At 33.9% G+C, this 15,857-nt stretch overlaps 1 protein-coding gene across 3 annotated transcripts in view; it reads left to right on the forward strand.

Moving 5' to 3' along the window:
* Nucleotides 1-15,857, forward strand: part of PPP1R12A (protein phosphatase 1 regulatory subunit 12A) — a 92,142-nt gene that overhangs the window by 27,457 nt on the left and 48,828 nt on the right. For all 3 annotated transcript variants that reach the window (XM_007450154.1, XM_007450155.1, XM_007450156.1), the window contains exons 3-8: nucleotides 1,046-1,205; nucleotides 5,618-5,762; nucleotides 7,156-7,230; nucleotides 8,053-8,141; nucleotides 8,307-8,464; nucleotides 13,675-13,799. In XM_007450154.1, the coding sequence (XP_007450216.1) occupies nucleotides 1,046-1,205; nucleotides 5,618-5,762; nucleotides 7,156-7,230; nucleotides 8,053-8,141; nucleotides 8,307-8,464; nucleotides 13,675-13,799 (752 nt within the window). The remainder of the gene's footprint in view (nucleotides 1-1,045; nucleotides 1,206-5,617; nucleotides 5,763-7,155; nucleotides 7,231-8,052; nucleotides 8,142-8,306; nucleotides 8,465-13,674; nucleotides 13,800-15,857) is intronic.

A 15,857-nucleotide genomic window follows, 5' to 3' on the forward strand; every position in this document is an offset into this window, starting at 1 on the left:
ACTGATTGATTGAATGAATGAGTGAATGAAAAATTCCAACCAGCCAATTGGATACATGGATATGAATTATAGAAGAGATCTTAGCTGAGAAGTTGTGTGTATGTGTAATTATTTTTTACTCATGTATTTATGTATTCATCGTTCATTCAGTAGACATTTACTGATCCCTTTTACTTTGTATCAGGTATCCATCCATATGGTGGGGATACAAGATAAAAAAGCAGTATATTTACTTTTTTTAATAAGCTCATTGTCTTCTGGAGTATAAATGCATCATGGTATGTGCTATTTATTAAATAACCAGCATTTGAAGCCATAAGATAACATGAGATCACTGAGGAATTTCAGGAGTATCATTTCTATTTTAATTTTTTTCTCAGGATGTTGAGTGCTTTGAAGGTCATGTCACTTTTTGAATTCTCCCCACTCTTATCACCTCAACCTAGCATAGCGCTTAATGCTTTTAAATGAATAAACATCTATATAACTTACTAAAATTATAAAACTGATACTGAACAACGTACTATGTTGGAAAAAGAAAGGGGTGTTGGTAGAAAAATAATCTGATTTAAGGTCTGTTCAATTTTAGATGAGGACAGGACCTCCAAGTTGAAGTGTTCAATAAACATTTGTACCTACTAGGCTAGAGTTCAGAGAACTGGTCAAAGCAGTGGATAAAAATTTGAGACTTGAATACATATGATTGTTTAAAACAACAAACTTTTTTTTTAGACCAAAGGATGGGGAATACCTTGGGGAGTATTCAAATCTTCAAAAACAAAAGGAATAAACAGAAAAGGTAAAAAGAAAGCCAAAATAATACTGTAGGGCAAAAATTAAATAGTCAATAGAGAATGCTAATAAAATATCTACAGTATTCCTACATTTCTTTATTTAACCAGCTTGTTCTAAGCAGCCCATTTTTCAAAAATATAATTTCACTTTTAATTTTCAATTAAACTTGGAATGTTTTAGATAATTTTATTTCCAAACAAAAACATTTACTATAGAGAAAAAAATGAAAAAAATTATTTTATTTTATCAGGGGTTGATATAGAAGCAGCTCGAAAAGAAGAAGAACGAATAATGCTTAGAGATGCAAGACAATGGCTAAATAGTGGCCATATAAATGATGTCCGGCATGCAAAATCCGGAGGTACAGCACTTCATGTTGCAGCCGCTAAAGGCTATACAGAAGTTTTAAAGTAAGTATTACTTCTCACAGTTGTTTTTCTGCTTTGATTTGTTTTCTTCATTTCTCTTTTCCTTTCTTTAAGATACCTGCTAACATTATTTTGAAACAGCTTTTGTAAGTTATTTAATGTCTGTTTATAGGGAGAAAGAGAAAACTACCTTGAATGTTATTGCTTTATTTCTAAAGTTCTTTCTTTCACTCTCAAAGTATTCTACTGTTCTTCCATTGCAGTTTTCCAATAAGTGAAATTTAAGTGTCAGACAACCATTATATGTTACCTTCTGGCCTAGTAAATTATTAGAGTCACTTTGAGATTCCCAGATAGGTTAGCTCTGGATACAGAGACTAAGAACAATGTTGTATATAAACATATTATCAAATTCTGAGAGCTTGATTCCTACTAATTGTTTATCTACATGTAATTTATCTGATTTTGTTTTAGATTTTCACTACATGAACACTGGGATTCAGAGTGCTGTTAGCATAATATTAAATATTAAACCATAAGCAACTTAGATGATATAGGGTTATATACTGATCAATAAAATCTTTGGGGCAAAGCTCCTTTATGTCACAATAAATTTGTGTTTTGGTTTTTACTTATGCAGTACACAGGTGTTGGCAACTATATGGAAAAAACAATTCAGTGCATAATTTTTGTTATATCTATGTGAAGGCTAATAAGACTGGCCCTCAGCAAAATCTACTGCACCCTCTATTTTACTTTTGTTCCACTTTGGTTTCTTATATCAATCCCTTCTCCTTATTCCCTCTCCTCAGTAAAAACAGTGAAGAAGTTTAAGTGGGTCAGTTATTCCAGGTTTCCTCCTATTTCAATCCCTACTCACTTCAGTAATTTAAGCCTTCTCCTAGAATAGTACAGTTAACTTTTTTAAAAATTTATTTTATTTATTTACTTTTGGCTGTGTTGGGTCTTCGTTGCTGCACACGGGCTTTCTCTAGTTGTGGTGAGCAGGGGCTACTCTTCGTTGCAGTGCGCGGGCTTCTCACTGCAGTGGCTTCTCTTGTTGCGGAGCACTGGCTCTAGGCATGTGGGCTTCAGTAGTTGTGGCACGCAGGCTCTAGAGCACAGGCTCAGTAGTTGTGGTGCACGGGCTTAGTTGCTCTGCAGCATGTGGGATCTTCCCGGACCAAGGCTCGAACCCGTGTCCCCTGTGTTGGCAGGCGGATTCTTAACCACTGCGCCACCAGGGAAGCCACTACAGTTAAGTTGTAATTAGTTTCCTTGTCCCATCTGTTTCTCTCTAATCCAAAACTTTTCAGACTTTCAAACCCCATCAGAGTGGGTCATGAAGTGAACTTAGTGAGCTGTGAACAGCATTTAAAAAGAAAAAATCGAAAATATCAAAGAGTAAAGGTATTTTGTTTCTTAAAATTCTTGTTTCTATAAACGTATATATGAGTACTGGATTGCACTGTAAAATAGATTTCTAGACTGCTTCCAAGTGGTCTTTGTAATTCAGTTGTCCAGGCTCTTAAAATCCTTCATTAAGATTCTCAGCAGGAGTTGGGATGAATTTTAAACTCCTCAGCTTAGCACATAAGACCATTAGTCATCTGGCCATTGGTTCCTCTTTCAAGCTAAGCTGCTACCATTGCTCCTCAGGCATGCAAGATTCCAGCTGTATATATCTACTTGAAGTTCTTTCATGATGCTTTAATGCCTACTCTTGTTTCTATCTAGATACCTTCATTCACCATCTCTTCAACTTGGAAGCAAATTCCTTTCTATCCTTTGACTCAGTTCAAGGCTCTTAAGCCCATGAAAAAAAAATGCTCAACTTCATTCATAAGTGCAGATAAAGCTACAGTGAATTATCGTTTATCATCTATCATATTGGCAAAGATCAAAATGTTTGGCACACTGTTGGCAAATTTGAGGAAAGGCACTCTCTTACATTATTGGTGGGAGTATAAATGACTATTGAGCAAATTTTATCGAAGTAACAGTTATTCTTTGGCTTAGCAGCACTACCTCTAGGAATTGTTTTTTTTTTAAATTTATTTACTTTATTTTTGGCTGCTTGGGTCTTTGTTGCTGCGCGCGGGCTTTCTCTAGTTGCAGCAAGCAGGAGCTACTCTTCTGTGCGGTGCACGGGCTTCTCATTGCTGTGGCTTCTCTTGTTTCAGAGCAGGGGCTGTAGAGCGCAAGCTTCAGTAGTTGTGGTGGTGCACAGGCTTAGTTGCTCTGCAGCATGTAGGATCTTCCTGGACCAGGGCTCGAACCCATGTCCTCTGCATTGGCAGGCATATTCTTAACCACTGTGCCACCAGGGAAATCCCTAGGAATTTTTTTTACAGATATTCTCACTCACATAGGAAATAAGGTATGTGCTAGCAGCATTGTTGGTAATTGGAGTAGGAGAATGGTTGAATAGATCATCATACATCCTTTCACTAGAATACTCTATAGTGATTAAAACGCTACTTATAGATATGGAAAGAGCACTAGGATGTGTTAAGGACTATGCCTCATTTGTGTTTATGTTTTAAAACTTTAAGTTGTATTTATTTATATATGCATAAAATCTCTCCGTAAGGATCTAATCAAAAGTAGTAGTATGGTTATCTCTGGGGTAGGGAAACTGGTTGGCTAAAGGTCAGCAGTGAGAAAGTGACTTTGCTATCTAGCCATTTATTCTTTTTTAGTTTTGAAACTTGTGAATATTTTACTTAGGAAAGAAAATATTAAATCAAAAATAAATAGAAGAGATCCATTTCAAATGTAACTGTCTCTCCACTTACCCCCTCCCCGCAAACACACACAACCCCTTTCAGTTGATTTTTATGCTTTTCAGCTCTGTACTCCTATTGCAGCTTCATCATAGAACCTGTCTGTGAGGGATGATTGTTGTTTTACTTAACTTTTGTCCTCCATTAGAAGTTCCTTGAGCATAATAAATACTGTCTTATTTTTTTGAGTATCCTTGCATGGCCTGGCATATAGAGAGCCTTATGTTTGGGGGGTGGGGGGGTGTGTCTACCTTTCTCTCCACACAGACGCTCAAGTACTTAGAATTTTGTATTGCTCAGGATATTTAACATTATTATAGTTCATATTTCCTATTGGGGGTATATTTTTATTATCTTCCAGTATTATTTCTGTCTCTATTAATAAAGTATCTGATAATATTTATGTTAGTTGCCATATTTTTTTAACTTAAATCTTCTGACTTATATCTATTAGCGTGTTTTTTAGATCACTGGCTCTTAAATGTTGATCTGCAGGCAGGAGACAGGCAGTGATGTGAGATCATATGCCGAACTTATTAAAAGTACAGATTGACAGGGCCGATCTCCCAAGATACTGATTAATTCAGTGGAACTGGGGTGGAGCTGGGAAAACTTTTTTTGTTTTTTGTTTTTTTAATAGCAAGTTTTTCAGATGGTTCCACTATGGAGCCATAATTAAAAACATCTGCTTTAGATATTGTTAGGAAATAGGGGATCAGTTCTTGAAACATAAATAAATGGTTATATATTAGCTATCACTACCACCTCCTGTAGGTAAAAAGAAGCCCTTCTCAAGGTCAGCATCTTGGAAAGTAAGGTAAAGGTTAACCAGATTTGAGTTATTAAGTATTTAATGTTCGCCTTTGTGTGTGGCGCTGTGCTGTGTGCAATTTATAGACCCATTCTTTGCTCTCTGTGAGCTTAATTTCTAAATAAAATAAAGGTTGATGTCAATATACAGTTATAAGGGCATACTAACTTTTATGCAACTCTTTTCATTGTATTAAAATGTATTCCTGTTTTCTAGCTTTGTTGGTGATTAGAATATCTGCTTTCTACTGCTACAGAAAAGTAGACTCGACCCCTCGGAATATTTGTTTTGCTTTGTTTTGTTTCTAACAGTCATTTTCCTATGAAAATTTCCAATGGTAGATGATAAAGGTTCACAAAGGCTTTCACAAACCAGTTCCTTAACCGCAAGGCAACAATGACACTACAAATAACTTCGTTTGATCCCAGTATATTTTTAGAACATGTTCAGCTTGAGATGATATATCATATGGACACTTGAAGACATTCCCTACAATAAATCAGTTTAACATACAAATTGATCCAATAGTTTTGAAAAATTATAGACTTTCCTGCAAAATTTTCAGTTAGAAACATATTAACAAGAATTAATCAGTGTCATACCAAACCATAAGACTCATAGTCATTAGGAATTAATTAAAACTGAATTCATTATTATGGCAGTAACTCAAGATCCTCTATGCCAGTGTTTTCTGAGAATTCTTTTGTCCTAGTTAATTTGTTGAGGGGAGGAGGGATTCTGAACTATGAAAAGAAATACATTGCAAATTTTTGTTAACTTGCATGGTATATAGCTATTAATTATGTCCAATCATTTCTAGATTTTAATGATGATATAATTCACTGTAATTTGTTTAGACTTTTAATACAGGCGGGCTATGATGTTAATATTAAAGATTATGATGGCTGGACACCTCTTCATGCTGCAGCTCATTGGGGTAAAGAAGAAGCATGTCGAATTTTAGTGGACAGTCTATGTGATATGGAGATGGTCAACAAAGTGGTAGGCCTTTCAAATGGACTTTAAATATTTCAACTTCTAGGAATATAGTTTTAGTCTAAAAATTGTTATGAGAATATAAATTATTTAATTTTATTAAGGTTTATTAACTGTGCGAAACATTTTGTGAATCATATATTCATTTTTATTATTAAGTCTTTTCCAGCTACTTGTGAGGTGATTTGGCCTTGTTCGACAAAGAAATATTACTCTTTCTGTAATAGTATTACCATATGTGTCGAGTAGATTTGGGTGCTTCCATTGATATTATATTCTTAGAAATTCATAAATTAAGAAATTTTGCAAACATATAAGGTAGAATATATTCTAAATAATGAACTTTCTGGCATTCTGGAGACTTGTACCAGTAGGGTTATTATAAGGACTAAGCTGGCAGCAGGAAAAATCCTTACTATTTTTGGTCAACAGCTCTTTGAAATTTTCTTTTCCACTATGAATAAAAATAGATTGACAGATATTCACCTGGACTACTTTTTGAAACTAAGTCATACCTGTGGCTGGCTGAACTTTTAAGTAGTTTAGAAATACATATGTTTATTTTATTACTCTACTAAGAATTTATAATTAATTTTTATGGTGGTAAAGTAGAAATAAGATCTCAAAAAGGTTAAACTTGGAGTTACCACATGACCCAGTAATTCCACTCATAACTGTATACCCAAGAAAATTAAAACAGATGTCCACACAAAAACTTATACACAAATGTTCATAGCAATATTATTCATTGTGTACCAGAAAGCAAAAGCAGATGTCCATCATGTGGTGAAGAGATTAGCAAAAGGTGGTAGATCATGCAATGGAATATTATTCAGCAATAAAAAAGAATGAAGTAGATACATGCTACAATATAGATGAACCTTGAAAACAGTTTGCAAAGTGAAAGAAGCCAGTCACAAAGGACCATATATTGTATGATTCCATTTATATGAAATGTCTGGAATAGGCAAGTCTGTAGTGACAGAAAGTATATTAGTGGTTGCCTCAGACAGGGGGAGCGGGAGTGGGGAGGGGATTGCTAATGGGTATGTGATTTCTTTTTGGGGTGATGAAAATGTTCTAAAATTGATTGTGGCGATGGTTGTAAAACTCTGTGAATATACTAAAACCATTGAATTGCATACTTTAAAATGGGTAACTTGTATGTGAATTATAGATCAATAAAGCTGTTACCAAAAAAAGTAAGGGGAGGTATATCAGCTGCTTATCTCTCACAGGGATTTCTCATACATCTCCTTCAAGTCATATGTACCATATTTTATACCTACCATAAAAAATGTTATCTAACTTCTTTCTGTATAATCATACAGAATCACTGAAGGCATTTTGTAATTTATTGATTTTTTTATTATCACCAACCCTCTTGTTTCCTGCGTAGGGCCAGACAGCCTTTGATGTAGCAGATGAAGACATCTTAGGATATTTAGAAGAGTTGCAAAAGAAACAAAATCTGGTATGTTTGATGACTGTCTAAAAATTGTCTCTATTAGTGAATTCTCTTAATAACTTTGAGTCTTAGACAGCTGAAAAAGTATTCTTGTGATGTTTTGTACTGTTTGGTTTTAAGTTATTCCTAGTGATCAAATTAAATGACAGTGAATGAGAATAAAGGAGTAGTGGTGGGATTTTTTTAGCCTTTTGTGTTGCTTATCCCCATTTCTCTAGCATCCCTTTCCCAAAATGAATACTTCTATAATGTATATGTTCTCAATAATAGTATCTTTTTGTAATTTCATAAGAAAGTTTGCTTAGAGGGTGGAGACTATAAAATCTCAGATTTCTAAAATAGCATACGCTAGATAAGCAAGGAGTTACATAACTAGGAAGCAGATGTTTAAGTAAAATATTGTCAGACATCCTAAATGGTTAATGGTCCCTGGTTTTTCAGTAAAGTTGGAGGGATCTTAAAAAAAAATCCAACTTAGTCCTTTGTGGAGTGGTTTGTTGTTGTTGTTGTTGTTTTGGCTGCACCGCACAGCAGATCTTAGTTCCCCAACCAGGGATCGAACCCATATCCCCTGCAGGGGATGTGCAGAGTCTTAACCACTGGACTGCCAGGGAAGTCCCCTCTGTGGAGCTTTTAAATTGTCTAGTTCTTTTTATTCTTTATCCAAGCCCTTTTCTTTTTAGGTAAAACTTAAATCTTTTATTTGTTTTGTCTGTTTTGTTTTCATTTAGTGTTTGGGAAGCTGCTTTGTTATTATTTTAAATTCTGTATTTTGCTCATTAATTTTATTTTAATAGTATTATTTTCCTTTGCATAACTTTTATAAAGCTCCATAGTGAAAAACGGGAGAAGAAATCTCCACTGATTGAATCAACAGCCAATATGGACAATAATCAATCACAGAAAACCTTTAAAAAGTAAGTAAAATATTAAAGTAGGTTTTGTTATTGTTTAAAATGAGTTGTCATGATAGCCACAAGTATGATTATTAGATTTTGTGGTTCTGGGAAAAATTAATGTATTCATTATGTATTTTCACCTTTTGTGTTTATAATTATTTCAAGGCTTTTTTCCTTTCACAGCAAAGAGACATTGATTATTGAGCCTGAGAAAAATGCATCCCGTATTGAATCTCTGGAACAAGAAAAGGTTGATGATGAAGAAGAAGGAAAAAAAGATGAATCTAGTTGCTCTAGTGAAGAAGATGAGGAAGATGACTCAGAATCAGAAGCTGAAACAGGTAAAATTTGAAGGATAAAGGGATTTTCAGTGAATTTTGATGAAGTGTAAAGTAAGATGAGGTCAGGCTTTAATTTTGAAACTTTTCAGACTGATGTGCTACTTGTTAGGATACCTCCCAAGCCAGTAAATTGCCTTTCAGGGAGTGTTAGAAATTTAAGTATAGCTGTGATTTTATTGTTCTCTGCTTACCTGGAGGCAGGTAATTGATCACCTCTGCGTTTTACTGACCTATATTTTTAGGTTTGAAGAAGGTGAAGAGGCTTGTAAGATTCTCTTTAGATGGTGCAGATAGGGTTAGATGGGTTCCCAGCAGCTCAAGAATGCTCCTGCTGCTTTCTGAGACCTGAAAGTACAAGAAGCTGGCTCCAACAGCATCCCAAATATTTCCTCAGTAATACTAAAGTTTTAGAAAGCTGGGGCGGAATCAAGATTTTTTCCTGTAGAGGTGTGGGAAAATTTACTTTTTTTTGAGAAATTTTAAAGATGCAGAAAAGTATAATATAATAAACATTCATATTCCAACTACCAAAACTTAACAGCTGTTGACATTTAGCTATATTTGCTTATAATTTTTCTTTTAATAAAATTAAAACATTACCATTGTCTTCTTTAACCATCAACCCTAATCTACTTCTCTTTCCTTTCTTTCCCAAATCACTATTGTGAGTTTTTTTCTGAATCTTCTAGTCTATTTTTATACTCTTATCTTACATTCAGAAGTAATATATAGTAATTATTAGGTTGTTTTGTGTTTTTATTATTCCCTAGGAGTTGTTATGCAACTTGCATTTTTTATTTGAAAGTTGTATTTTTTAGGTTTGTTTGTATCTATCTGTGTCTTTATGTATGTAACTTATCCTTTTAGTTGCTGTATAGTATTCATTAAATACATTAATTTCCCTTTTGATAAAAATTTACTTTATTCCCAATATTGTGTTAAAAATAATGCTGCAGCAATCATTTTATAATTGCCTCCCTGTGTATATGTGCAAGAGGTTCTCTAATAGAGAACTTAAACATTGGATTATTGAATCGTATTTTCACTTTTCATAGATGCTGCGAAATTGCTTTACTATTTACATTCTTTCCCTTTTTATAACAATTAACAATTTACGTTCTTTCCCTTTTTATTATCAAGGATACGTTTTCTGCTTTTTTTTCCCTCTGGCTCACATGTTTTTATAGATTTTGTTTACTGAATTGCTTTTATTCTGTATCGGCTAGTCACTCAGACTTCTGAAGAGGGACTTCTCTGATGGTCCAGTGGTTGGGACTTTGCCTTCCACTGCAGGGGGTGCGGGTTCAATCCATGGTTGGGGAGCTAGGATCCCACATGCCTCACAGCAAAAAAAACCCCAAAACATAAAACAGAAGCGATATTGTAACAAATGCAATGAAGACTTTAAAAATGGTCCACATCAAAAAAATCTTAAGAAAAACAAAACCAAAAAAAAAACCTTCTGAGAGCATAAGATTCCAGGATTGCTATCTTTGAGTTGTATAACCTGGCATTTTGGCATTTTAATGTATTTATCAGAAGAGATATTTCATTTTCATTAAGGTTTTTATCAATGAAAAACTGTCATCATTATCAGGACCAGTTTGGTGATCATTAGTAAACACAAATGGAGCCCTAGAATTTCTTGGACTCCCATATTTCCTCTAGACACAACAGAAACAGTTTTGAATCAGTTTTTTTTACTCACTCAATAAAATATTTTCTCTAAGAAAATGTGAGAAGCTAAAGTTTACTAAATAAACATGTCAAGGAACGTACTGATAATTCTGTTTCCCATTAAAAACAAGATATTGCTAAATGGGCACAGGCTAGCTTTGTTGCCAGGTGATGTGTTATGGATTTCTTTATTTTCTTGAAGCTTACTAATCCTACAAGTAAATTATTTTTTGGAAATACACAAAGAGTTTTTGAAATTTATAAATGGCTAGATTCTAGTCACTTAGGGATTTTTTATTTATTGCTATGACATTGCTGATCAGGTGAGTCAGCATATCTTTTGCCTTGATGACACAGTAATATAGGTAAAATTGGCAGTAGAACAACAGGTAGTCGTTGAATATTATAATTTATTTGTATAACATGCTAATTAAAATATTTCTAATTATAAAAACAAATTATATGAGAATCAGCATGTACAGTGTTCAAGAACATGGACTGATTCATGCATGTTAACTGTAGATGTGGGTAAGTTATTTAATCTCTGATTTCTCTGTAAAATCAGGGTAATAATACCTGCTTTACATGGATACTATATAACAGTCAATTGCTTTGTAATAAATGTTAATTTTCATGTAATAATTGTATAAAGTTAAAGTCTACTAATTTAAATAAGATTAATGTACATGCTTACCTAATAACATTCAGTTAAATTTGTTCAGTTCATTTGAAAGATGAAATGATATCATTGAAATTTAAATTGACTCAAATACTTTTGCAAGTATTTAAAGTTATTTTTATGTAGTTAATCTCCTCTCTGTGAGACATGCCTTGGCCCCCAGTCTCTAGTAAAATATATCATTACAAATTAAACTATATGCACATGTGCACACGAAAGCCAGGACCAGCACCCAGATCTCCTAGCTCATGTAGTAGAATTCAAGAACTGGAAGTCCAGGTATCTCACAGAGATTCCTGAGATTCTTCTACCTATTTTTTCTTAATTGGTCCCTTCTATACAGTTCACTGTTCAGTATTAGGCACCAGGGAGCTATTTAAAACAAAAAAAGACTTCAGATTTAGGCCAGTCTTGCCACTAACTAGCAAGTCTCCTGACCTTTGGTTGAAATTTCCTTGCTTGTAGAATGAGAAGTATTGGACTAGGCTATCTGGATAGTTCTTTAAACTCTTCTATAAGTATGACTAGAATTAATTACCATCAAATTGTATTATATTAATTTCCCAATTTGGAGTTTAAGCATACCAATCTCTCTCCTCAGTGCGCTAACTTTAAATGTTCCTCTGAAGCATTGTACTTGATAATTTTGTTCTTCCTGTTGCTAGTAGCCAGTTGTGCCAGGAAAATTTAACTCTATCTCAAGAATTAATCCATGTAAATGCTGTGTGGTTCCTTCTCTCTCACTCTTTTAATATCAACAAGGCTTTATCATACTTTATTTGGCAAGCTTGATAGAAAGCAGCCATTTCCCTGTTAGAGGTATAGCTTGATCTGACAGTTTCTAAACTGTTTCTTTTTTCTTTTTGTAAGGTTATTTCCTTGGAAAACTGTTTTATGTTAAATAACTATTTTGCTGAATTTTCTTTCATAAAATATTTTCCAAACCATTTTTTAATCAGTTTCTTATAAATCAGATTGAAAATGGGAACTCAACCAAAAGTTTAATTTCCTTCCAAATGATATATAAATTTTTCAGAGGTAGTTGAAGGAATGAGAATAGGGAAGCATAGTTTTGCTTTTAGGTTTTTTCTTTTTTGTCTCTAGGACATGAAGTTTTTATTCTTCATTGAAATCAAATGGATAGAAAGGGCTTCAGTAACACTGATAATGTTTACTTAAGTTAGATGGTGGACACCTGAGGTTTGTTTCATTATTATTCTTAAACCAAACAGAAATGTTTGCATACGTGCACATGCATTCTTTGATGTATAGATTTCAATAATATAAAAAAATTTTAAACCTGGAGAAAATAGGGGGAGAAGGAGAAAATAAAATGAAAAAAACACATGTTGAGCTTTAGTTTATTATTTATTTCTCCTACTAGACTGTAAGCTTTATGCAGTTAAGATATTTTGTCTTTTCATTGACTGATATATATCCCCAGTGCCTAGGACAGTACTTGAGGTATCAGACACTTAATAAATATTCGTTGAATTACTCTCTCCGGTTGGATGGATTGTTTTCCAGGGGGATGGTCTAATTAGAGTATACATGATTTGTACTTAACTGTGCTGAATAGGCTTAGCTTCTGTTGAATGAAAAGAGGGATTTAACAACAAGAAAAAAGTTTATTAGACTGAGTTTTGCTCATTCAGTTTATTTGAAAAGCTGTGGTTATAGTGATTTTTAAATATGCCAGTTTGGCCTTGTCTTTTGATATAGTTTAAGATTATGCTTTTCACCCTATTAACATCTTACAGATGTTTTCTTAGTCACAAATAGGACTGAATGAATCATTGTAAATTCAGAATTATTAGTGGGAAGTTTGTATTTGCCTTAAAGATAAGGATTTGTTAATGTTGTTTGCTTACTCATAATGATAATTTATGGTGGAAGATTCTTTGCGAAACTGACCTAAGGAAAGGAGAGAGGTAGTATAATGAAAATGAGTATCTCATAGGGCTTTAAAAGCAGTATACTTCTTCACAAAAGTATAGAAAGATACCTGTCCTATCCCATTTTGAAACTAAAGGAATATTTTAAAACTGACTTTTGACCATTTGAAAAGTGAACTTTTCTATCCCGTTTATAAATTGCAGTTAATTTAAAGGTTTAAATTTGTATGTGACTTTTGCTAAAGGCCAGTTTGATTTATGTGTTCAAATACAGTCTTTGAATTTTTGCTAGCATCATATTGATTTTTTTCTAATATTTCAAAAATCTTCTTCTAAGTGATCAATTACTAGTTGGAAATTGTCTTGATACATTGTGAGAAGAGATTTAACCTAATTTAGCTGATATTGTGCCCATTTAACTTTAGACTTTTTGGGGGTGAGAAGGAATGCTCTTTGTGACATATAAGCATACTGTTTGACAGGAATATAAGTCATTATCGACAAAGAGCACTTTTAGATTTCCTAGAATAAAGAAGAGCTATAAGTTTTAGATAAGCAATGTAAGTTGTTTATTCATTGGAAAACTGCATAGCTCTTGCATTTTTTGAAGTTACGTTGTATTCGTGTATTCAAGTTTTAAATATTAATTTTAAACTTAAAAAAAAATTCCATAGTGTTAAAAATACACAAGTCAGATAGTCATATTTTATTTGTGCTTTTTATTCTTAAAAGTCTGGTTGTGTGTTGTGTTCTTACTTAAGTCTCATACCTATTGAGACATTTCTAGAAACTCCTTGAAAATGTCACTTGTTAAAAGGGATAATAGTGGGAAAAGACTGAATTAACAAAACCTTAAGCAAAAATACAGTATAAAATGCTGTCTTCAGTACCATTGAAACTGAATTCATCTAGAATCATGACTCTTAGTGTTCTTTTTTTTCCTTTTCCTTTCCCTAAAGATAAGACAAAATCCATGGCTTCTGTAACTAATGCCAATACTTCTAGTACACAAGCAGCTCCTGTAGCTGTTACAACACCTACTGTGTCATCTGGTCAGGCAACACCTACATCACCTATTAAAAAGGTAAGCCAAAATTGTGTTTGTTAAAAATAAATGTATTCTGTGTAAGTACCATTTGAGCTAAAGCATTAAGACAGTTCTAAGTTTATTTAAGGTTTTAGAATAAGAGTGTATTTTTCTTTATTTCCTCTGAATCTATTATGTTCTTTTTTTCAAGTACTTTTTGCAGTTGATCATTAACAAAAATATCCGGTTGGCCAAAAAGTTTGTTCGGTTTTCACCAAGAACTTTATTGAGCAACATATTCATTAACCAAACGAACTTTTTGGCCAACCCAACAAATAGCAGAAAGATAAAATTTTTCATATGAAAAACTACTGATCGTGGTAGGTTTTTATTTCCATTGAACTTTTGAGAAGCATGGGGTTTGTATCCTTTATTTCTGTTGAGTAAAGGTGCATTTTGGTAATTTCACATGTGTATAAGTTAAGCACGAAAAGTACTACCACAAGTTACTGAGAGAACTGGAATCTAGATTTTCTGATTCATTTACAAAGTACCAGGTATGTCAGAACAAACCAGAGGTCAACTGCTGACCCCACCTCTTGTTAGTTGTTGTGACCCTGAGCAAGTGACTATCTTCCTTATCTGTTCCTCCTAAAAAGGACAAAACAAAAATAATAACAAAGAGAAAATAAGTTAACATTGTTAAGCAGTAATTGAGAGAGCTTGGCTAGTGACTGAGTGCTCCCAAAATGTTAGTTTCATTTCTTCCTCTTCCTTATTTTGTTTTCCACTTAATCTTCATCCCTACTTTCTTGTTGATCTGTTAAAGACTTTTCTTTTCCCTGCTATTTCAGAACCTTTTCTTCTTTTAACTCTAATTAAAGATTGTTTTCTGTGGGTTTTTTTTTTTTTTTTAACCTACTGGTCTCTTTTTAAAGGCTTCTCCCCACCCTTACCTAACTTTTAGGAGTAAACTCATTTCCCTCTGTGTAACACATACATGCACGCACACGCACACACGTAGACATATTCACACTCACACGTACTTCTTTTTTTTTTTTCCTGGAGCCATTTAAGAATTGACTGCTCAGGGCTTTCCTGGTGGCGCAGTGGTTGAGAGTCTGCCTGCCGATGCAGGGGACACGGGTTCATGCCCCAGTCCGGGAAGATCCCACATGCCGTGGAGCGGCTGGGCCCGTGAGCCATGGCCGCTGAGCCTGTGCGTCCGGAGCCTGTTCTCTGCAGCGGGAGAGGCCACAACAGTGAGAGGCCCACGTACCGCAAAAAAAAAAAAAAAAAATTGACTGCTCTCACTGTAACACTTTATTCCTAATACTTGAGTATGTACCTCTTAAGTACAAAGGCATTATCCTTCATTCCCTCATGGAAATCATCATACTTAGAAAATTTAACATTGATATAATACCATTATTTATGTTCACTAATATACAGACCATACTCAAAATTTTCCCAGTTGTCCTCCTAGTAACATCTTTCTAGCTGTTTGATTTTTCAAGTTAAGGGTCCACTCAGGGATTATACATTGTGTTTACTTATTAAGGCTCTGCCTTTGGACTTCTTGTTTTGTTGCTTATCTGACGTTATTTGGTTTGCATGGGTTTGAGGACTGATTTTAAATCCCCACAGTGTTTCTATCATATTGTCAGTTTTGCTGATCTTTGGATTTGGCTCCAAGTGGTCAAAATTTGAACCTTTTAAAATCATAAACTAGAGAATTCTTTAAAAATCCATACTGTTATTAATAATCCTCCTCTTAAACTCTTCCAAAGGAAAACAGTAGTATGAATTCTTAGTGGTAGAAATGTATGAATTTCACTGGTACAGTTTGAATATCAGAAGACTCTGTGACTGAATTATCTTATTACCTTCTGTATTCTAGAACTGAAGGTTTCTTGAATTCAATTAGAACCCATCCTCAAATGGTCATAATTTCATATGCTTTAAAATGAAATTCTCCAGAAGCAGTCATCTGCAAAATTTTCAAGATAGTTGTCATGCCATAACTGGTGTCACCATGAGCTGCTTTAACTAAAGCTTTATTAATTCTAGAACCCCTTTATACTTCTTCAGTGAATACTAAACTTTAGCTCTTTT

This window comes from Lipotes vexillifer, unplaced genomic scaffold, assembly GCF_000442215.2.
Source record: "Lipotes vexillifer unplaced genomic scaffold, Lipotes_vexillifer_v1.1 scaffold694, whole genome shotgun sequence".
NCBI classification, from domain to species: Eukaryota; Metazoa; Chordata; class Mammalia; order Artiodactyla; family Lipotidae; genus Lipotes; species Lipotes vexillifer.